General features: G+C 38.4%; 1 protein-coding gene across 2 annotated transcripts in view; it reads left to right on the top strand.

Moving 5' to 3' along the window:
* Nucleotides 1-24,605, top strand: part of zmat4a (zinc finger, matrin-type 4a) — a 92,175-nt gene extending 67,570 nt beyond the window's left edge. For both annotated transcript variants that reach the window (XM_089130356.1, XM_039659932.2), the window contains 2 exons: nucleotides 9,508-9,604; nucleotides 24,141-24,605. In XM_089130356.1, the coding sequence (XP_088986482.1) occupies nucleotides 9,508-9,604; nucleotides 24,141-24,168 (125 nt within the window). In that variant the 3' untranslated portion in view covers nucleotides 24,169-24,605. The remainder of the gene's footprint in view (nucleotides 1-9,507; nucleotides 9,605-24,140) is intronic.
* The last annotated feature ends 216 nt before the right edge of the window (nucleotides 24,606-24,821 follow it).

Genomic DNA, 24,821 nt, shown 5'->3' with positions numbered 1-24,821 from the left:
AAAAATATTTTTTTTATCTGTCTTGGAAAAATATCTCAGTTAAGACAAACTGTTTAAAAAAAAAAAGTTTCCCTCCCAAAAAAATGCATTCTTACACTTACATGTGTCTGTGGAACTCAAAATAAAATATTTGTAAAAATTATTTGTATCAAAGCAGCTTCACAGTGATACATGAAAATAATACAACACAGATCAGTAATATTGTTGAATATTAAATGTCCCCAACTAACTCCTTCAGGTGACTGAATGGAAAAAAAAACCTTGGGAGAACCCAGGCTCAGTCAGGGGCCAGTTCTCCTCTGGCCAACGAAGGAACAGTGTGATTCAACAAATTGGATCGAAACATTAAGAGTATTTGTCCATTTCCATCTGTTTGGAAGTTGAAGTAATCATGCCGTTTTGGAGACAAGATGTTGAGGATCAGTGCCGATGGCTGTCCTGTCGATGAGGCCGGCACTTGAGTTGGGATAGGTCCAGGCGGAGGTCCACAAAAGGGTTCCTCGGAATAAACAGAGAAACTATTAGCGTAAACGCCATCCTACTTATGATGTACCAAGTACACAGTGCCGGCGCTATGGGGGGGCATTAGGGGGCAATGCCCCCCCAAATGTATTTTGTGCCCCCCCAAATTGAATTATGACATAATTTACAAAATATTATCAGTTTAATTTAATTCACATTTCAGTGAGAAATAGTACAAATACATGTCTACAAACGGCTCATTAGCTGAAAATACAATAAAGCCAACATAAAAACCAGTGTGACGCTGTGAGGAAACCCCCCTGCCGCCCCCCCCAATCACGCACGTTAATACTCGAATGAAATGATTTTCAGTTGGCGCGACCGCGCGAGCTTCCTGCATTCAAAACAAAGCAAACAGATGAAAACTCTCCAAAAATGGAAATTAGAAAATGGTTCAATACCACAGTTTCTCCTTACACATCGATTACCCCATACAGCAAGACAACGACAGCCCGGCTTTGGTATTTGGTGCTTCTACCGTGCAGTGTTGTAGTCGAGACCGAGACCAAAGACAGTCGAGTCCGAGTCGTAAGTGTATTTATCTAACTGGCATGTACTGTAATGTTCACTATGTGTTGTCACGTGATGAAACTAATAGTTTAGTTGGCCTAGTTTTTGCGCTGCCCATTGTCCTGAAATGTCACTCACTCCCGCCGTGGAGAAACAGGTGTTTAAGCCTATATTTTATTGTAAATGGAAATTGTAGAATAATATCTGTGTATGTTGTGGGTGTTTTTTATTTGTTAAAGGTGTTAAAGGTTTTATTTGATAAAGGTAACTACATGATGCTTTTTTTAAGGCTACGAATATAAATGCTTATGTTAGAACATAGCAGAATAAAGATGAGTAACTTAGCTTTTTTTTTTTCTCACTTCCGCCATTGAGATAGCATATAAACGGCTATTCTGTCAGTGAGAGACTATGTACATGTTCGTTAGCTTTGCTATTATAAAGCTGTGGTCAGAGTCGGTCTTGCAATTTTTTTTTTTTTTTTGTATAGGCCTATTTTACCCTTGATCAAATTTCTTAAGAGTCGCTCGTCTTGCAACAATGTGTAATGTTTTATGTGTTTATTGTGTGGGTTGCATTACTTCATGTTAATAGCTAACAGAAAAGGCAGTAGCAATAATAAATATAGGATATCTAATATCGGGGAAAAAAAGTCCCCATACCTAGTGCCCACCCATTGAAAATAAATGCCCCCCTGCTAAAAGCGGTCTGAAGCCGGCTCTGCAAGTACATCAGGATTTACAGGACATGTTCCTGGTTCCGGCTGATCTAAAGCCTAATTTTGAATCAAGGAAGTCTATAGTGTGTATAGTCTCCATTGTAAGACACCAATGTGTCCCTGAGCAAGACACTTAACCCCTAGTTGCTCCAGAGGCGTGCAACCTCTGACATGTATAGCAATTGTAGCGGATAAAAGCATCAGCTAAATGAATAAATGTAAATGTGTTCTGTGTATGCTAGGCCAAAGAGATGTGTTTTAAGTCTAGATTTGAACTGACAAGAGTGTGTCTGCTTCCTGGACAATGTTAGGAAGATTGTTGCAGAGTTTTGGTGCTAAAAAGGAAAAGGATCTCCCGTCTGCAGTCGATTTTGATACTCTAGGTATTATCAGCTAACCGGAATTCCGAGATCGTAATAGACGAGATCGGAATTCCGAGATCGCAATATGTGAATCCTCCAGGGGCTAATTTTTTTTTTTTTATTTGATTTGGATTTTATATTTTGGGTAAACTATATAAGGTGTTTTTACCACATAATTGAGGTACTGTAATTGCTAGTAGCCTATTTGAATATAATCAGGTAAGATACTAATTGAATTGTGTTGTTTTATATTTGCACTGCAAAATATGGGCACTAGCCACGGGCTTTTTCAATTTGATATGGTTGATGTGGTTTTTCTGCAGCAGAAGTGAATCAACGTTTGCTGAATTACCCACCACTTAGATGCCATCTGCCTGTCGCTGTACAAATATGGGCATATTTTTCTCATTCATTGTTGTTCAACATATTGTTGCCCATATTTAAATCCACACAGCAGAGCTAATGATGTAATCACATGGAATTTTGTGGCATAAACATTGTTCATTCACAATAAAAACATGCTGATTCAAGCTTGTCTGACAGGTTAGTGCTCGGTAATCATAGTGCTGATCATTATGGGATGTTCTGATTTTGACCTCTGTCCTTATGCTCATGCATGAATCACTTCTGCTCATGCATAAAAATATTTCTGTTCTCATTTCTCCCTCATATTGGTTCTCCTGGCTTAGTGAGGGAGTCAAAGAGAGGTCTGTACTGTACCATCAGGCAGGCAGATGCCTGGAGGTAAAAATAGATGATCCAGTGTCTTAAAGCTCATAAATATCAGAGAGATTGTCCTGTACTGCATTACCGTTACCAGCAATGTAGAGGCAAGAGTGGAGAGAGTATGTGTAAGAGTTAAAATAGTAATTAAAATGTGTGTGTGTGTGTGTGCACATGCATGTGCGTGTGTGATGGTTAGTGACTAATGGTCTAACTATTATTCTAAGTAGTTTAAGTTCAATAAACTAGGATCGACAGATGGGAATCTCAGTAAGTATGTCCCAGTGCATGTCCCAGTTCAGGGTGTTATGATCCTTGTCCTGACGAGACGAGAAGCCTGAGGTGATAATAATATCCCTGAAGGCATCATTAAACTTTATTGTGCCCCAGGAATTCTGCAAGCTGTTGGTTCCAATCTTCCTCCTTCACAGTTTTATTCTGAATATCATTCTCAGCCAAATGGTCAAGATGTAATGTATACAAATCTATTCTATAAATAATTATATTCAAGTGAGTGAAAGTTTCTGTATTGGATTTATAACCAGCTGTAAACTGGGAGAGCAAAGAGGCCACATTCAATCTTAGGTAATTTATTCCACTTGTGGTTCCTTTATTCCCACTTGGAAGATGTTCTTTGCTAGCAGTAATACATCAGAAACAATGGCGACAAAGACGAGAGAGACTTCATAGGAATTACGCACTGGTCGACTCTTCATTGCTTGGTAGTGCGAAAAGCGGAACTGATGGCCAACATTGATGGATGCCTGGGCAGTGCTCCATTATTTCACCTTTTCAAAAAGCGTTTGTGAGGTGGCCTGTCAAAAAAAGGCCAGCTGGGAGTCACCACAAGATACACGGTTCCGCCACATCTTCTCAATGTCAGTACACAGGTGTGTGGAGAATAAGGAGGGGTTGGTATCCCACCAAGAAAATACACTGACCGTAGTTGTAAATGTGGTCATCAGCAGTGGTGTAGTCTACGTGATACATCGAATACCCACTAGAAAATGTCAAGGATTTCCGTATACCCACTAGAAATTGTCAAAGATCTCCGTATAAAACGTGCGAGGATTCATCACAACATCGTTTTGTGAAAGAACTTTCATTCATAAATTCACCCCGCCCGCCGTGACATTTGTGTTTGTGCAGCAACACGAATCGAATCGCGGAATCCAGCAACAAATGTAACTTAGCCTACTGTAAAGCGGAACATCGTGCAATTCGGCCATTTTTGAATGAATTTATTCCAAGGTAATGATACAATGAATCAAATCTCGTTGAGAGTAAGGAGGGGTTCATTTATCCCACCAATAAAATACACTGACCATAGTTGTGAATATGGTCTTCAGCAGTGGTGTGGTTTACGTGATAAGCAGGTATACGCCGTATGCCCACTAGGAAATATCAAAGATCTCTGTATACGCACTTTAAAACGTGTGAGGATTCATCACAGCAGCGTTTTGTGAAAGAACTTTCATTCATAAATTCACCCCGCCCGCCGTAACGTCTGCGCAACAACATGGATCGAATCGCGGAATCCAGCAACAGATGTAACTTAGCCTGCTGTAACTGTACGTTCACACCGCTGCCGACTTGAGCTTCCAAAGCGGCCGGAAGTCATTCATTTTCAATGGAAGCTGGCTTCTCTCAGCTGCAAGGAGCGTCAAATTCCTCGGCTTCACGTTTTGGGCGTTTTGAGCGTCAATCTGAAAGTTGAAAGAAGCTCAACTTTATGGTAATGAGCTATGACGCTGTTCAGCGGCAAGCAGCGGCAAACGCCAGCAACCAATCGGAATAAAGGCGTCCTTCAGTCTGGCTGATTCCGGAGAAACATACGTTCCTACCTAAACATTAGTTCCGAGAAAATGGAGGAGAAGCTGAAAATCTCAGAATCCCCGACGTCTTCTCCGCAAATACAGTAAAGCAGCACCAAACACAACAACTTCACGATTTTCCATAATGATCCAGTGATAAACATTTGAGAATGAGCGCAACTTTTATTTGAAATATTTACGAACGCTCGCTAATAATAATAATAGTTAATTATTATTTTTCCCCGACCAAATGTGACCAAAGCGGTTATAAAAATGCTGTCATTATAAAAGTTTTCTTCAATGTATTGCTTGTTTTCTCGTTTTATTACATTTCATATTGTGACACTTCTCTTCTCCCTGCAACGTCACAGCGTCCAAGCTTCCCCGTGCTTTTTGAAAAGCGTCCTTGACCGCTACTTTGACGCTCAAGTCGGCGGCGGTGTGAATGTACAGTAAAGCGGAACACCACGCAATTTGGCCATTTTTGAATGAATACATTCCAAGGTAATGATGCAATGAATCAAATCTCAATATGTAGCCTAGTAAGTGTCTATGAATATTAAAGCTCAAAAAAGACTGCTATTGAAATAAACTCTTAATGTTCTGCGTGTTTCTGTGAATGAGCGCTCAATGTGTGTGCTCTACTACACTGACGCGCACGACACTCGTGGTGTTTTCAGCCTCTATGAGGACATGCACACATTTGAACTTCATTGCAGAGCTTTTATGAGTCACTGGGATATCACAGTGTACTCACTACAAAAAACTAGACTATACCACTGGTCATCAGCAGACCAGACTGTATCAGTACCCTCAAAACTCAGAGGAAAGACACTTTTCTCAGAATTATGCAGAACACCAAAATCTCCAGATTCTTTATGGCCATCTGAAACAAATCATAGGCACATTGTACAAATGTTATACTGCTAAAGTAAAAATATATATATATTGTTTATGACCGTGTATCTAGGTGCATTAAAAAGTTGTGGAGGGATAGGACATTTTTTTGCTGTGCTTTTTTTTCACTGTTGCTGATGATTAGCAACTTTTAAAACTCCTGCTGGCTGCCCAGTGGCAGAAATAATCAGACTCTTGGGTATAACAGAGACAGGCATAAGGAAGACTTTGTTCCCAGTCTGTCAGTTTTTTTATTTTTTTTATTTTTTATTTTTTTTGTGGCTAACCTGCTGTAATACACAGCAAGTGCTTATCAACAGCACACTCAAGATATAGCCTGGTTTTCCCCATACTGCCTTGCTGGAGCATGATTTTATTCACGCCGCTTGGTAGTCTGGATACTTTGGACCAAATTTTCACCTCATCCAAGGAACCAATCACTGAACGGGGAGGGAGCAGCAAGACAATGACGAATTCTATGCTAAACAGCAACGCAGTTTATTTATACCTATGGATACAACATGGCAGCAGACGCAAAGTTACCAGCTCCAGATGCGTGAGAGTATTCATCACACTGGAAGTGTTTGTACAGTGTCACGGCAGCGGATACAAAGCTACATATATAGCCTAAGCGAGCAATTCTTTACAAAGACAACTATACATTTGTTTCTGGAAGTTGGTCATTTATAACATTGATAGTCTTGAAAGTTTGTAATGGAGAGGTGTACAACCTTCGCATATAAATGTTTAACAACAAAACAACCCAGAAAATGGCTCCAATCTATTAGTTTAAGTCATACTTTCGATATGTTTTCAAGACTGCAAATGTTGTTTGACAAAAAACAAAACACACAAATAAACCACAAACTCTGGTTTGATTTGGGTTATACTAGCCTATCTAGCTGTCTGTCTGTGTGTTACATAAACTAAAAGAAAGTTTATATATAATAATTTCTGGCTAGTTTACTTAAGTGTTTTTTTTAATGTGTGTATATATATATATATATATATATATATATATATATATATATATATATATATATATATATATATATATATATAATATACACGCATAATACACAACTTTCACCTAAACTGAATAATTAAAAACAAGTTTTTACTGGGTAGCCTAAATCTTCTATAATTTTTTTGTCTTTATTTTCTTTTATTTGCCTTCTTAAGTTCTTGTTAAAACTCACTAGACATGCTTATTCTGTGCATTTTTGGGCACTTTTTGTGTCAAATCATATTTATTTTTGTCCATCAAAATTGTGCTTTCACTTTAATTGAGCGTGAGCAGTGCAGAAAAAACTGATTCAACGCTGAAACCCCCGCTTCACTGCTGTGAAACGGCCGTTAGGTACACGCCATCGAATACACATAAATGTCTGACCCATCGTCTTTTTCCTCGTCTAATTTCTGTCGCTCTACATATGTCATCTAGTATAATTGAAACGACTGGCTATGAGTTACGTACAGGCGCGTTTGATAGACATTCTTCGCATCCAATAAATGGCTCTGGGCATTCGTAAACCACGCCTCAAATATGAGAAAATGAACATGTGGTTCCCAGTTTGCCAGGCCCCTGGCTACTCTAGAAGTGTGAGAACAAGTAAAATTAAGCATGATCGTGAATCAACAGTAAGAGACATTTCTGCATGCCCTTCTCCTCCAAACGTTGTTTATGGGTTTAACTCAATTTGGTAGAGGAGATTGCAAAAGCCATTTTTCAGCTACAATATCATTAGTGCAACATGAAAGCAATTACACGGGACGCTTAATCCATAACGGGGGGCGCAGGCAGAAAATGGCACTGATGGAGATCCAAACTGTTTCTGTGTCGTGTTAGTCATAAGCGTTTTGGTGTCCAAAGTCAACACAAAACGGGTAGGCTGCAGGGGAGTAACAAACTAGTGATTATACTTACTCAACCACATTTTTAGTAGTGACCATTTGTGTCCAACAAGTATAACTGTGATGTTACAGAATGCTATATTATTGTGTTTTTAGAGTGAGTTGAAGCAATAATAAAACTTGCTCTGTCCTCTCTCATATATATACTGTATGTGTGTTTTGTAAATAAATAGTGGATAACTTTTCACAGTTTATGTACTGTAAATAAACACAATTCACTGATTAAATAAAAAGGTATTACATTTATAAAATAAATAAATCAATTCACTGAAATATTGTAGATAGAAATATTTTTTATCCCCTGAATATTTTTTTTCATCCACACATTCAGGGTTGTTTTTTGAAGTAAAATATTTAGTAGTATTTGACACTATACAGTATTTGTGAATTAATACTAAATTAGCTTTCTAAAGCCCCGTTCACACTACAAACGACAACACAACATGACACCATTCATTTCAATGGGGAACGGGCAATTTCTGGTGACACGCGACTGCGACCGGTGGGGCGTGTTTCGGGAGCGACAACCAAAACGCTGATTTCACATAGCCGCTGTTTGGCGTATTGTTGTGTTGAATGTAATGTAGAAATAAGTTATTCTAAAAATGTACATGCATTTCTTTCATACTTTAGACTTGACAGCTTCAGGTTGGGACTACAAGGCATTGTTGTCTATCTGTACTTCCGGGGTTATTCCCACCGGAGCCTCGCTTTCGATTTCAAAATGTCAGTGGAGCGCGTCGCTCTTCAGTCTGACCGAGGCAAGTTGAATGAAAAGCTCATTTTAGCCATCAGAAACTGCCCTATAATTTATGATATATCTCTGTGTACATACAGTGGTATTCACCATACTGTCTTTGTGGCTGAGTGGTTTCGGGAACAAAGATAGACCGGTATTTGCTGCATTTAAATAGCAGCAAACTCACTGTTTCTGGTTCATCTTTAATATTATGCATTTTATATACTGATTTTATTTATATTTAGACTTTTCCTTTCAAAATATTTCTTTGTTACGACAAGAAAACATATTTTTTATCTAGCATAGAGTAATGAATATCACTCACAAACACTGGTCACCTGCAGCGATAAAATTGCTGGTAGTGTGAACGGGAATTTAGTTGTACTTACCTTCAAGTTTATTTCAATTGAATGCTGTCATTCTAATTTAGATGTTTTTAACCTCCTGTAATTACGTCCGCTATCGGTTTATGAACTATACTTAAAATTATGAGCAGCGCTAAAGTTTTAAAATGGCTTCCCCAACAATGAATAATAACATTGTTTCATTTCAGCCAAGTTTCACTCTTCTCATATTCCTTCATCGCTCCATAAGAGCGACCTCGTCTTCCCCTCTCTCGCCCTTACAGGTGCGACAACATCAGTATCCAAAACTGCATTACAAGCCACATGGTACTCTCAATTATTTATAATGTCACTTGACACAGACTCACACACAAGAGAACCCAGGAGCCTCCTCTCCTCAAAAGGGTCCCCCTCCCTTGACATTGATCTCTTTTCATGGAGAGACCTTCCATTGTAATTGCAAAGTAGTTCTTAAACTCAAATAAATATATAAATAAAAAACGCTTGGCATTTCTATATTTATGTCTCTTTAATTGATTTTCTCCACACACACACTCAGGGCATGGTAATCAGGAGAGTTGATCAGGCAGAACTGCGAAACCCAGCCGAGCAGTGACCCGTGTGAGCCTCTGCTGACTGAGAGAGATAGAAACCAGTGTTATCTCATTCCAGTTAGTCTTTCTGTTCTCGGAAATGACATGATAAGGGTTGATTGACCACTCTGCTTTTAGCTTAGCATGGTGGAGAGGCTGTGGACAAAAAGAGAGTGCTTGTTTTTTTAATGCCACAACCCAAATATAGCAAAATATTTTATTTTGTCCTCTAAATGTTATAGCCTAAATATAATGTCATTGAAAGACATACGTGATGAGATTTCTCAGCTTCTTGGTTGCCATGCTAGGTTATGTGCATTTAATTTTTTGTACTTGCTAATAACATAAACTTGTGTCTGTTTTCTCTTTAGGTCTAAAACGCTGCTACACATGTGATGTCTGTAGTGTCACACTGAATTCAGTGGCACAGTACCATGCACACCTGCAGGGCTCCAAGCACCAAAACAAGTAAGTGCAAATGGAAAATGTGAAATTGAAAGTGACATGTCAAGGCCAAGTATGGTAAACAATCAATAGGCCGGGGCCAAGTAAGGTAAACCATACTCGGAATTCGCCTTCTGCATTTAACCCATCCAAGTTCGTGCACACACATTAGGAACAGTGAGTAGTGCACACACACACACACACAGCAAAATGTGGACACACACAACCGTAGCAGTGGGCAGCTATTTTTTGCTGTGGCACTGGGGGAGCGATTGTAGGTTAGGGCACCTCTGTCATTTCCTGCCGGTTTTGAGAATCAAACCTTTGGGTTACCAGTCTGACTCTAACCATTAGGCAGGCACTGCCCATTCATTTGTTTTATTATAATCAACCTGTTTCAAATTGAGTGAATGTGTGACTCAGTCACTTCCAGAGCTAGCCTCATTGCCACTGCCAATTATGGTCCAGAGCAGTGTGTGGAAATTCCACACAAAAAAAATCAAGCACAAAATAAAACCTTGGGGAAATGTCACAACTCGAAACTGAAATACTGATCCAATCCATACATAGTATTTAAAGCTCCTGGTCCTTAAAAAATAAAACCTAACCTCTAAACCTCTAAGACATGTACTTGAAAAGCTACTGATAGTCAGTATAATATCTGTTCGGGGACCATCAAAATAATATATTTGTATATAATTTGTATATAAATAATATATAATACTATATAATATAATATATAAAATAATACTCTTTGACTGCTAGTTGACATGCATTTGCAAAGTTATTTATAATTAGTAGACTTTCTAAGGTGGGGGATCAAAATAAAGTATTACCAACTAATGTACTAAATAGATTTCCTGGAAGCGGTGATAGGTTCCAGGGCATTTTGGATTGCTCTTGAATTTATTGATCCTTAAAGTGTAGTTTTTATTCCCACTGATATACCCATGAATGAGTCCTGCTTTAAATCTACTGTATTCTTGTATTTAAGAGTCTTGTGATTTCAGTACTTTGAATTGGCAGTTAATCTTTTTGTTTGGAGCTTCCCCCTTCTTTCAACACACGGGTCATTAGCTGTGCAAACATTAGGAGCTCATCCAAAATGAAGATTTTAGTTAGCATTAAGACTACATTTTGTCAGATCTAAAATACATCACTAAGAAAAATACTTCAAACTTTCTCCTCTGTAGATTTTTTTTTTTAATATTTAATATTTTATTTCTTAAAGTTCTTTTAAAGTCCAGCTTGACTCCATCTACATAGGCCTAGCTGTCAGATGTCCAGCCTTTTCATCATCATATTGGATGTCTTCCCTATCCCGTGGTCAGTTAGCATATGTTTTGAGGGTGTTCTGTTCTCTGTCTGCTGTCTGTATTCAGGTGGTTTGTTTTAAGTGGACTACCTCAGCTAGTTGACTGTTTGACACACAAATACATAGACACAAAAAAATGTAAAACCAAACAAAAGGGAAAAAAAGGGAAAAAAAGGAAAAAAAAACATTCAGGAGAGTAAGGTGCAACTGCAAACTCAAGTGAAATCAATATGCAATAGCCATTTTAACTCTTCATCCTCCCTATTTTTTAATTTCTATTTTTCTTCCCCTTTGTTTTTGTTGTTTTTTGTTTTGTTTGTATAATCTTTGTACCTTTTTTTATTTTATTTTATTTTATTTATTTATTTTTATTTATTTTTTTAAATTGTTTTTTTTCCCCTTAATTTTTTTTTGTGTGTACGTGTGTATGAGGGTATGTGTATGTAGGTATGTATGTATATATTTGTGTATGTAGAGGATGCATGTATGTATGTATGTATGTATATATTTGTGTATGTAGAGGATGCATGTATGTATGTATGTATGTATATATATATGAATGTATGTCTATGTATATGTATGTATATATGTATGGATATATGGGTATGTGTGTATACATGCAGATATGTGTGTATGAATATGTATGCACGTGTATGGGTTTATACGTGTAGGTAAGAGAGATATAGATGCATCCGTATTGCCATCTGTCGATTTTGATTGTATATTTGTATACGTTGGCTCACTTTTCTCCTTTTGTATTATTATTTTGTTTGTTTGTTCATTTGTTTGTTTGTTTGTTTTTTCTCTTACTGTTATGTTTGTTTACTTGTACTCTTTTTTTATATTGATTCCTTAAAAAAAAAAAAAAAAAAAAGTAAAACCAAACAAACAGAACTGGACATTGGCGTGTTGGACATATGCCCTGTAATGCATTAGGAATTTCCGAATACAGTTATAAAAATGATATTTTACAGTATAACACAGAAGGGCTTTTCACACTGTGCTGTGAAAGTATCTGTAACGATACTGATACTTTATCCCCGCGAAAGTAACGTTTTACATTTTTTATTTAGAATCAGGGTTCGCTCTGCTTTTTACCCAGGGTTGTGAAACACTGTGCAGTGTTGACCCGCATCGCAGTGCCAAACTTGTACAGGGTGAAACAATGTTGTATTTAGAATATTAAAGCTAGATGCTTTGAAACAGACAACCAATCGAGTACAGTATTTGCGTGCTTTGCACAGTCATGGAATTTCTGCACATACAGTATATAAACAGTAAATTCAGTGCTTGAGAGTTTTCCACTTGCATGGTACGGTACGGCTCGCTTTAAATGGTACATACTCTGTTGAGGTTCCAAGCATACCGTGCCAGTACTAAAATGTGACGTGAAACACTGCAGATCACTGATTGGTCAGACAGAATCGTCACTACCAGCGTCATTGTATTTGTGACGCAAGAAACCAAACCCGCTAGATTTAAATAGCCAGTAACAGCCACCGCTGTAGCGACTGCTTTTAAACTAATCCCACCCACTTTAAAGCGGTACTAACTGCTAACTACTAACTAGCGGTACTAACTAACTATCGTACCACGCAGTGAAAAAGCGAAGCGAGCCGAACTGTGCCGTGCCTAGCTGAACCGTACTGAGCCGTACCGAGCCATACCAGCAGTGGAAAAGCGCCATTTCAGTAAAGAAGAGACCATTTAATCCTTCCCTTTTTTATAGCAAGTATCCATTCAGTGTAAACTCGATAGTACAGTCTGTAAGATCTGTACTGTAGCTAATGTAAACTGTATCCAGACCCTGAGAGGCTTTAAATACAGAAGTTAAAACCTTCTAATCAATTCTAAATTGTACCGGTAGCGAGTGTATGTGCTAAAGCTTTATTTGGACTGGACTAGATTAACAAGAAGAGGTGGGGTAAAGTAATAATTACCCGCATTCAGTTGCATTTGAATCAGTTGTTCTAGACACTGGGACAGTCTGTGGCAAAACTCAAGTGTTTTCCATACCATTAAGATCAGAAAGAAGCGAATCGAAAGCACTTGTTAAAGGCACAAAACATATTTTAGGGTTAGGTAAGTGCCTATTAACAACACAATCCAATCTTAAGGTAATTAATACATCATTCAAATGGACATACAGTACAATGTGATTTTCTGTTTTTTTTTTTTCGATTCCGTCACTCACAGTTGAAGAGTACCCATGATAAAAATTACAGACTTCTACATGCTTTGTAAGCGGAAAAACCACTATCGGCGTGTATTAAATATTTATAAATACAAATCTGCTGCTCAATATGGACCTCATCTGAGATTCCTCTCCTGAATCTCAGAGGAATGTTTCCGGCACCTTGTTGAATATATGCCACAAAGAATTAAGGCAGTTCTGGCAAATTATTGCTAATTATTGTTTGTTTCTGATACAGGTCTCTGTATGTTTGTGTAAGATACAAACATTTTAGTGTGGTTACACACACATACTGTAAGCAAGTGGCCAATGACACCATGGTTCTGTGTAGGCTTACATGTGATTTTCTGATTAACACAGATAAGACCATTGATAATAAAGGACATAGAGGCTATAAGATACGGACAGAATAAGAAAGAGGCAAAAGACTCAATTCTCCTCGACTCCCGTATCAGTAGGTCAAACCCGGCCGACATCCTCATTACCATGACATCACTACACTCCTGTTGCAACATCCATCAAAGCATGTGCACGGGAACAGCATACTTACTACATACAAAATCACACCTTCCTAAATTCCCATCTTTCTCTAATGCAGTGTACAGCATGGTTCTGATTGGTGTTTTGACAGGTTTCACTAAAAAATGATAACTGGTAACTGCAACTGTTGTTTCCCACAGTGTTCCTGTTCTTTGTCATAAAGTATGTCTAAGAACTAACAACATTCTCATGGAAAATATTTGTTGGTCTACAGTGAAAAATTACTTAATATCACCATAATGATGTCCATTCTTTGTAATCCTTTCTTCCAGTATTCATTTCTTAATTAGTCTGTAGTTTGTATTTGGTGTATTTTTACAGCTTTTTTTTCACCGCTCTACGGTAATTTGAAAGTGATTGCAGTACCAGTTTTGGTCACAATCTTTCATGCGGCTTTCATACTAATATCAGCTTACAAGGGAGACAGAGGCGGAGTTGGTGCTTCGAATGCTGCTACTGCTGGAGATGATTCGGGAGAGGTCTGTGCCCCTTTACCGATCAGAACATGCGCTGACACGTAGTAAAGCCTTGTTTATACTTGATGTGTCTGCGTTGGGTGCGCAGGACCCCATTTCTATGTACACAAAAGGCATATTTCTCTCAAATATTATCTGTCTAAATCTGTGTTAGTGAGCACTTCTCCTTTGCCGAGATAATCCATCCACCTCACAGGTGTGGCATATCAAGATGCTGATTACACAGCATGATTATTGCACAGGTGTGGCTTAGGCTGGCCACAATAAAAGGCCACTCTAAAATGTGCAGTTTTATCACAAACACAATGCCGCAGATGTCACATTTTTTGAGGGAGCATTTTTTGACTGCAGGAATATCAACCAGAGCTGTTGCCCAGGAATTGAATGTTAATTTCTCTACGATTAGCCGTCTCCAAAGGCGTTTTAGAGAATTTGGCTGTACATCCAACCAGCCTCACAACTGCAGACCACTTTTAAGGACTTGTAGACCACACTAGCCCAGCACCTCCGCATCCAACTTCTTCACCTACAAGATCGTCTGAGAGCAGCCACCTGGACAGCTGCTGCAACAATTGGTTTTCACAACCAAAGAATTTCTGCACAAACTGTCAGATACCGTCTCAGGGAAGCTCATTTGCATGCTTGTCAACCTCATTGGGGTCTCAACCTGACTGCAGTTTATTTTTGTAAACGACTTGAGTAGGCAAATGTTCACATTCGTTTGACGTCTGGCACTTTGGAGAGGTGTTCTCTTCATGGATGAATCCCGGTTTTCACTGTACAGGGTAGATGGCAGACAGAATGTGTGGGTGAGGGGTTTGCTGATGTCAGCGTTGTGAATCGAGTGGCCCGTGGTGGCGGTGGGGTTATGGTATGGGAAGGCATATATTATGGACAACGAACACAGGTGCATTTTATTGATGGCATTCTGAGTGCACAGAGATACTGTGACGAGATTTTGGGGCCCATTGTTGTGCCATTCATCCATGATCGTCACCTCATGTTGCAGCATGATAATGCATGGCCCCATGTTACACAATTCATAAACAGTTCTTATCTGAATAACGCAGATATACGTGTGTGTACAGCTGGCTAATGATAGCTGGTGAGAATGGCATATTGACACTGCTCGAGGATCAGGCGAGAGCGCGTCTGCAAACAGTGCAAACAGCGGCAAGTTTGACGAGAGTGACGAAAAGCTGTGAGGAAAGTGTGTGCGTAAAGCCCTTATATGGAGATGATTTGGTGTGAATTATGTATTAGGATGGTTTTATGTAAAGTATTGAGCTTGTGCACATGGCCGATCATTTAGAATATTCCAAAGTCACTAACATGATTAAACGATGTTAACAACAAATTTAAGTGTGTGCGAACGTGTAATGAATTAGTTGGAGATTTTTCACGAGAAGTTCTCAAATAGTAAATAATCCACACAATTATTAGTGAATGTGACCCAATGAGCTTATGCTGCCTTCATACCATGTTTAAGAGATGGCAACCCGTGATATTCTACTCAGAGCTGTTAATCTCCTCTGACTCGCAATTTTGCGCAATTTTCATGGAAATATATCGGCAACAATCAGGTGGTACAAATCAGAGTTTTGTCTTTAAATTGTTTACGTTCAATATTATTGCATGCTATGTGCTTTGATCTTATGCTTTCAAAGCTAGCTTGCTGTTGTTAGCCTTTCCAAAAATTGCATACCCTACCTTTAAATAAAAATAATCCCACACATGGCGACTACAAATCTCAATTTACTAGCTGTTGCAAATGACAACTTAAAGGTTATGAAATTGCCTATGAAATCTATTAGGAATCTTGTCTTTCTTCATTGTTTATTAAAGGTGATGTTCAGTACATTAAACTGAAAAGTATACAATAAAATGCCTCCCTAATGACCTTCTCATCAATCAAAGATGCCGTCTAGAGTTCTTTTAATCAACACATGGAGAACGTTAAATGCCGGTTTCACTTTTTCAATTCTTCCAAGCCAGGAGAGTGTCTGGTGCTTACAGGTGCCGAAAAAAACAGAAAAAAAAACTAGTATACAAAACAATAACCTTAGAGCAGGGATTATAATGCATTCAGAGTACTCAGCAGATCTGCACTCACTACCTCCAGTGACAAAATAAGAAAAAAACCTTTTTCTCTCTCGACCACTTCCTTGTGTGTGCATTTATACCCATGGGTACTACCATTTCTCAGCAATCATAACATGGAAAAAACCATCAACAGGTCAAATAAAAGGTCAAATAACTCAATTTCGTTCAACACACACATTAGGCTTGTTTGAGATGCGCCTCGCCTCGCCTGCAATGTAGTCGAGAGTAGGCGGCTGCAGTGAGGGGAGGAGTGAAAAAAGCGCAATAAAGCCGGACAGATCTCGGTTCTCGCAGTGAATCAGACATCTGTGAGATCAAAGGCGGATATCGCGGGATTAACGGGATTCACGCTCGTGCACGTGTTGCTAATAAACTGTTGCTTTTATATAAAAATAAATATAATGAACAAGACACCCAAAGTACTTGTTATTTAATTACATTCCAAATAGCCTATGTGTTTATCAATCTTTTTTTTTCTTTAATACAGACGTGTTTTTATATAGGTAGCCTAGCCTATTGTTTTAACAAAAATGAAATATAACCCATATGGCACTGTCAGAGAGTTTATTCACCCATATGTATACACATAAAACATGATATCAGTTTTAAAATCAAACATTTTAAAAGAGAACAATTCATCTGTTGTTCTTTTATTTTTATTTATTTTACCTTTTTATTAGAATGCAAGTTACAAACAGCCTACCTACAAGCACCACAATTCGTGAAACAAATAGGCCTATTATACAGCGACAAATAAATAAACATCAGAATAAAATTAATAATAAAATAACCTAAATAAATAAATCAAAATAAGCTTAGCTTAAATAGACAGACTTAAAAACTTCATCATCTATAAAATGAGAGCTATTTTTCACTTGAACATTTTAGAGTAGGCCTAGTATATTTGAGTTACTGACTATAGCTTTCTTATTTTTAACCCGTTTAAGAGATTCACAATATAGATCAGTTTCAATTTGAAATAAATAAATAAATAAAACATGGCCTTGATTTGGAGAATTTAGCTTAATGAATATGGAATTTACCTTCATCACTGTTGTTTAAACCAATGAGCATTAAGCTGTGTCGTCAGCAAGTCGTTTCCCATCATGCTTTTGATCAGCGCAGTCGGTGGAGAGCAACTGCGCGCGACTGCAGAATCCGACCCTTCCGCCTTGCGCTCGCGAGAGTTTTTTGACATACGTCGGCATGACATCAGAGCCAGGCGGACCGTTCTCGGACACATTTCTAACCGGCATGCATCTCGCGCTGATCACCGGTGATCGATTCTGCGCAGAATTTGCTCATCTCAAACAAGCCTATTTAAATACACAGCACACTCTTCAGTTCAATGCTAATTATAAAAAGTATCATTATAATTATACCAATCAACCCTATACACTAATACCTTGATGTCAACGATGTAAATCGAGTGGCCCATGGTGGCAGTGGGGTTTGGTATGGGAAGGCATATGTTATGGACAATGAACACAGGTGCATTTTATTGATGGCATTCTGAGTGCACAGAGATACCGTGACGAGATCTTGGGGCCCATTGTTGTGCCATTCATCCATGATCATCACCTCATGTTGCAGCATGATAATGCATGGCCCCATGTTGCAAGGACCTGTACACAATTCATATACACTTGCTGTCAGCTGCAGATACACATACCGTAAACAAAGCGTTTTGAATATCAATCCTGCTAAACGCTTTCTTTCTTCCACTCCGTTCATGTTAATATTGAAATATTCGCCAAGAAACACTCGTATGAGATGACGTAACATAAGAACAGCCTTCTATCTTTACCTTTTTGACTTCTTTGCTTGCTGTTTTGCTTTTATTCTCGTGCACTGACTAAACTGAACAGCCAATCAAGAGTTCTCTTTGCCCGACGGCCCAACGCTGATTCAACAATCGGGCGAAACAAAGCCGACGAGGACTATTTTCAGGCGACGGTGCGGAACAACTTAGTCAGCCAACGCACAAAAACTGCCCGACGGCCGACCGTCGGCTTGGTGTGTTATGGGCTTAACCCTGCTGGTTAATGAAATCATTTGACCCTGTACCCCTCTCTTGTCCGTCCTCTTGTTCCCCCTATAATTCTCCTGCTCAGCAACCTTACAGCCAGGAAGACATGTCTCTGACATCTCCACCTGACAGCTCTTTGATTCCAGTCTCATCCTGTCTGCAACAAGCTATTTGCCTTCAATCTTGCTTGGCCCATTTTCCAAACACCATCTTGGCTGATTTGTTTGTCTCACACAAGAAGTAAGCTCCCTGAGGTAATCTTGATTTTCTGTGTAAAATAAACATCTCTGCACTCCAAGCAGCAATAAAACATGAAGTATTGATTGTGTTACAGTCTGAACAAATAGCCTATGACAGTCTTCAAACAAAATTGTTTGCTTTTGGCTTCATATTGTGATGAGACAAGATGAGGACTTATTACGTGTGACAGAGGATAAAAACAGAAACAGAAGCAGTGTTTTTTTTTTTGTTTTTTTTTGGATTCAGTCTTACTCTGTGCTTAAGTCCCATTACTCCCAAAATCACATAGTAAAAAGTATTTTTTGCTTAAATTAACACAAGTTTGTATCCCAGTTGCTTTGAGTTGATTTATATCATGTCAAATGAGTATCGTCTTTTGAGAGATTGAAATTAATTTGATACATTTGAAAACTATTTTCTTCTCTACTTAACTAAACGCTTTTTGTCTTGACAAATTACAATGTGGAGAAGAATGTTTAATAGTGACTGTGACTCTCCTGGGATAGTATAGCATTTACCCGCCCTTGTGTTGTTTATTACTTTTGTCGAACACAAAAGAATGTATTTTGAAGAAATAAAAGGAAAGTCAGTGAGTCTGAAACATCATTAGCCCACATTGACTTGTCTTTTTTCACAGAAGCCATACAGGTTAGAAGAACAACATGTCAGTAAATAATGACAGAAATTCCATTTTTGCTCACATTCAATCCATTCAACTGCTTGTCCTGTAGTGAAAATGGTGTTTTCAATTATTTAAATGTTTTTCACGCTAAGAAAAAAATTGCTCTTGTCACTGAATGATTCATTGGGGAACAAAAAATGGTTCTTCAATGGGATTGATTGTGTCCTGGTAACCACTAAAAATAGTGCAATGGAAAAGTTCCATGAATGTTCTTCATGAAAACATTATGCCAAAAAGTTTATCTTAAATTAAATTAAATTATTACATGTAATGCTTGCCTGTAGTTTTCCATATTAAATTTTAGACTGAACAGATCCTATATAAGCATTTAGGTCTGCCAAAATAAGCCCAAACAGCCTCTTTATTTAACACAAAGCTGAAGTTCTGTCATGAAACTCAAGATGGCACAGGCTGATATGTCCTTTGCCCAATCTGCTTGCAATCACATCATTCCTTTATAGGGCACAGCTAATTGGTTCCTGCTGTATCAGTAGCCAATGAGCTCGCTGCTCAACCTTCAAATGCTTGGTCAGCATTTACTGTAGTAGTTGCACCACACTTTCAGAAACCCTCACCCTTCCCCAGCTCCACCTGTGTAGATCTGCTATGGGTAATTCAGATATGCTATATTGTACAGCAGCAGCATGTCTGTAATGCTCACAGCAGCGTGTCGTGTATGTATTGGCAGTTGCAAGTTATATGCTCTGCAGCAGCAGCAGTAATATAAAAGATCTAACATATCAACATTGTCATATTCATTACCATGTCAAACTCTCAGTTGCCATGACAGAATTTGACTCAATAAAGCTTTAATTTTTAATAATAAAAATCAGTAATTGACTACTTTTTTTATGTACTGTAAAATTCTAAAATTTCACTATTGTGGGCAGATTCATTCTGAGGACCCTACACATGAAGAACAGCATTTAGCATACACAATCCCACAACGCCAAATTGTATGCCCCAAGAGCTTACTCCATTTTGCATCACAGATCAGACCATGGCGCTTTGATGTCTCTATCCTAAGACACCCACCCTCCACTCTGAAGCTTAATAGGGAAGCTGCTTGAGCACTGCTTTAGGAGAAGAATGAATCACCACAACTGCAAATCGTTTACTTTTTAGTCCCTGGAATTGAAAGGGTCTCAGGATCAAAAGTATGATGTCACTGTGAAATTTGATGAAATGTTTGTTTCAACACAAAAACACTTTATTTTCTTCACAAAAGTAAAATATTAAATTGTTAAATCTATTTGTTCAGTATATAAATTACTCTGCAAGGTAGAAGCATGCATAAAACACTACACGGGTGTAAATCGGACCATTACGTCGTACTTAAGCTTGGCACTTGAAAATTACACTGGAGGGAGGAAAGAAGGGAAGGTAGGAGGGAGAAGGTGGATGGAGGTCAGCGTTGGTTTGGCAACAGCAATTTAGTTTGAACGTGGGACCTAAAGCTCTGAAGATTATTATGTAAAATTTTGCTCCAGGCTACCTCGTTTTGCTTAATTTGGGATGTGAGAACTGTAAATTATTAACTACGGATGGCATGTTTTGTACAGCTATTTTAAGTGAAAAGGCAACAAGTTCAAATGCTGTATGAAAACAACATGATGAAAGTAGGCCTACAGTTTGTCTTCTGCATAACAGATTTCAGCTTGTGAGCTTGACCTGTTAAGTAACATCTTGGAAATAGGATAAAGCTTACTTTTGCCCTAAGAGTTTATATATATATATATATGCAAAATTAATCCATTTCACTTGGATTCTTTTTTTTCTTTCTTCTTTTTTGCTGCTGATAGCAACTCGCAATAAAGACATAAATACATGTTTTGTGTTATGACAAAAAAATATTTTTGTTGTTGTTGTTGAATGATATCTAATGACCCATACCCATTCAATGTTTTTTTGCTTCGTTCTGCATTAAAGTTGAAATTACAGGGGGGGTTTTTAGGTAAAATGTATACTAATGGCAGTTTATGTTACTTGCACAGGCATCATTTGATGCATCCATATATGACTTTAGGATTTTCTTCTTAATGTCCGTGGGTCTTGCTGTATACAGATCTGCTCTTATATGGTGCTCAGAGGCAACCATGCGTATAAACAATCAGATTCAATTGTGCAGAAGAAGAAAAAAAATGTTTCAACCACAGACAGGGATAGAAAACCAAGGTTCTGTTGTGCACCTTTAAAAATGAGGCATGTGATGCATACACTCACCTAAAGGATTATTAGGAACACCTGCTCAATTTTTCATTAATGCAATTATCTAATCAACCAATCACATGACAGTTGCTTTAATGCATTTAGGGGTGTGGTCTGAATGCCAGAATGGGAAAGAAAGGTGATTTGAGCATTTTTGAGCATGGCATGGTTGTTGGTGCCATATGGCCCGGTCTGAGTATTTCACAATCTGCTCAGTTACTGGGATTTTCACGTGCAACCATTTCTAGGGTTTACAAAGAATGGTGTGAAAAGAGAAAAACATCCAGTATGCGGCAACCCTGTGGGCGAAAATACCTTGTTGATGCTAGAGGTCAGAGGAGAATGGGCCGACTTATTCAAGCTGATAGAAGAGCAACTTTGACTGAAAAAACCACTCGTTACAACCAAGGTCTTCAACAAAGCATTTGTGAAGCCACAACACACACAACCTTGAGGCGGATGGGCTACAACAGCAAAAGACCCCACTGGGTACCACTCATCTCCACTACAAATAGGAAAAAGAGGCTACAATTTGCAAGAGCTCACCACAATTGGACAGTTGAAGACTGGAAAAATGTTGCCTGGTCTGATGAGTCCCGATTTCTTTTGAGACATTCAGATGGTAGAGTCAGAATTTGGCGTACACCGAATGGAAAACATGGATCCATCATGCCTTGTTACCACTGTGCAGGCTGGTGGTGGTGGTGTAATGATGTGGCTTAGTGCCAATTGGGCATCGTTTAAATGTTACGGCACACTTAAAGGGGGTCAAACAGAGTATTAGAAGGGTGTTCCTAATTTTCCTTTAGGTGAGTTTATACTAATGTAACTCTCCAAAGTTGAGTATTCATTTAAATACGTATAGTAAAAAAAAAAAAAGGTCAAATATAAAGAAATGCTGTAATGCTTGATGCATAAATTCATTTTGTTTGTGAGGAAATAAACAAAATTATAATTCAATGCCACCAAATGTGCAGTATGTAAAACAACCATTTTAATGCATTCAAGCAATTATTAAAGAATAAGCCACTGAAGTGATGGTCAAAGAGAGAGTCTTGATTGAAGGCTTTTAATTTACTTTAGACAACTGAGGGGAGGTCTTCCTACATTTCACTGGGCTGTTTTAAAAAGATTGTGTGCTACAGAATTTATGTGAATAATCCTCTGAGGCCTGGCATTTGGAAATGAAGGATGATTTAGTGCTGAGGCCTGGAATGCAGATTGCCCTTTGAAGAGGCATCTGGGGTATTTCATTACTATGGCAAAGATAAACAGTCCTCTCCCTCTCACTGTATCAAGTGACCTGAACCTCAGTAGAGTCCTTCGAAATGTCACATGAAGTGGTGTTTTCGCAGGGTTTTAGTGTCCGTACTTTGGCTCATGTTGGTTGTAACAATAGTGGAGCGTGTCAAAGATTAGGGCTGCATTTAGTGCTGTCATTGCTCCATGCAATCAGTTTGCTACTCTAATTGTGTGCTTTCTGCTTTGGGTTTTGGTTACAAAACGGAGCACTACAAATCAGAGCATTTATCGAGTCACTCATTTCACCTTCTTGATACTTTCATTTGAAAGAACTGAAAAAATTGCACATTATTTAAAAAAAATAACACACTGTGGATGTTTTAAAGTGGTTACTTTCAGATTTAGTCACTTCGCAAATTGTTGATCATTTAATCAGTTCTATCCCTCACATTTCAGCTCAGACACAATCAGTATATTTTGATGGTTCTTTCTGAGTAATAGCTTCACCATCACCTCCATTCAGAAGTGTTCTGCAGAGCTCTTGATATAGTCTACTGGTGCACATTAACTTCAGTCTTAATAGCTCCTACAAATCATTTCTGCTATTCCATGGCTTCCCTACCAAGTCTTTATCTTGCTTGTGTGGAGAGTTTTCAATGACTATCTGTTTTAAGCAACAGGGTATTTACAGCCTCTCCTTTTTGATAACTGAAGCAACTGTGCCCACAAATCTCTAAATTTATAGGATGTTCTTGAGCCTTCAGCTTTTCTTGAGATAGTGTAACTCTTGGATAATGATTCCTTGCTTATACTGTGGTGTTATCCAGGAAAAAAAAGATTCAAGAAGCAAATTGTAGTAAATGACAACATTTAATGGCTATGGCTTGATCCTTGAATTGCTATCCTGATTCAAGTTTTACCATGTAAAACCGTCAGAGCAATAGAATATTTTTTGACAACTAGAAGACAAATGTCACAAATTTTCCACCGTTTTACGATTACTTTTGAAGATTTGTCCCTTTCAAGGGTAAAAGCCACTTGTCAATATTTCATTGTAAACATTTAATGAGACGTGAACATGGTTTACAGGATATAGAAATGATTCTCAAAATGCCCCCCTTACAGTATATTTTACTGCAAGATCTGTTTTTTTTTCTCTCTCTCTCCCTATCTAGCTGCGTTAGTGTAAACTAAAGCATTCGAGTTCGGGTTATGGTAATGTGTAAATTACATAACACCCTCATGTTTTTACACAGCACATTATTATCCTTTGTTCCGGTGAAATTTGTACAGATTTTCCCAGCCCTGTCATTACAGCGAGAAATGGATGGGTACTTTTGTTATGAGTGCAGGGTTTTGACGTTAGCTTTTAAACCTGTCTGATAGAGACACGGGATTGAACACCAACCACTCCAAGTCCTAAAGCGGAGATTGTGAAATGTTGTCATTGAGCTTCCGATTAGATTACAGGGCTGTAATGAGCATCATAAGGTATCATCTGACCTTCTGAACTTTCTTTTTCTCTTTTTAGCCTAAAAAATCAGCTGTGTGTCCAGTGAGCCAGTGGGAAAAACTAGATGATTGGATTGATGTCAGACAAGCTGTGATCAGCTTGCCCGGGATTTTCTGTCCTCCCTTTCTCTCTCTCTCTCTTTTTCTCACTCTCTTGCGCGCTCTCTCTCTCTCTCTCCTTCTCTTACTCTGTTGTCTTACTCTCAACTTGACTGCAAAAGAAGATTAAAGATCCTCTTAAAGTCAGCCTTTAGTCATCCCGAACCCTTTCTCTACCTCCCAGCCTCCTCTACAGCAGCTCTCCTCCTCATGACTCAAACACAGACATCAGACTCTGAATCTCTGGAGGAGATGTGACTTCATCCATTGACACCCATCTGGTACTTATTCTGTTATTGCGCCAGAAGTTTATATAGCTAAACTCAGTCAGTTGTTGTGTGCATGACTGAATACTGTACTTGTGGTCACTTTCTCAGCTAAGCAATATCCATCCAAAAATCTGCCAAATGAATCGTTAAAATCATAACAAAAATTAAGGTAAAAAGAGAATGCACTCTATAGAAACTGTTGTCCACGTTTTACTTTTATGTCTCTCATTTTTATGCACTATTTGTTGTTTGTGTGCAAACAATACATGTTATACGAATATCTATATGTGTTTTTGGCCTAAAAAAAATGGGCATTCGGGGCAGGGTTCTAC

The sequence above is a fragment of the Pimephales promelas genome, chromosome 4 (genome assembly GCF_988280905.1).
Source record: "Pimephales promelas chromosome 4, fPimPro1.hap1.1, whole genome shotgun sequence".
Lineage (NCBI taxonomy): Eukaryota > Metazoa > Chordata > Actinopteri > Cypriniformes > Leuciscidae > Pimephales > Pimephales promelas.
Note: the sequence above shows the minus strand (reverse complement) of the source record. Positions and strands in the feature narration are given on the sequence as shown.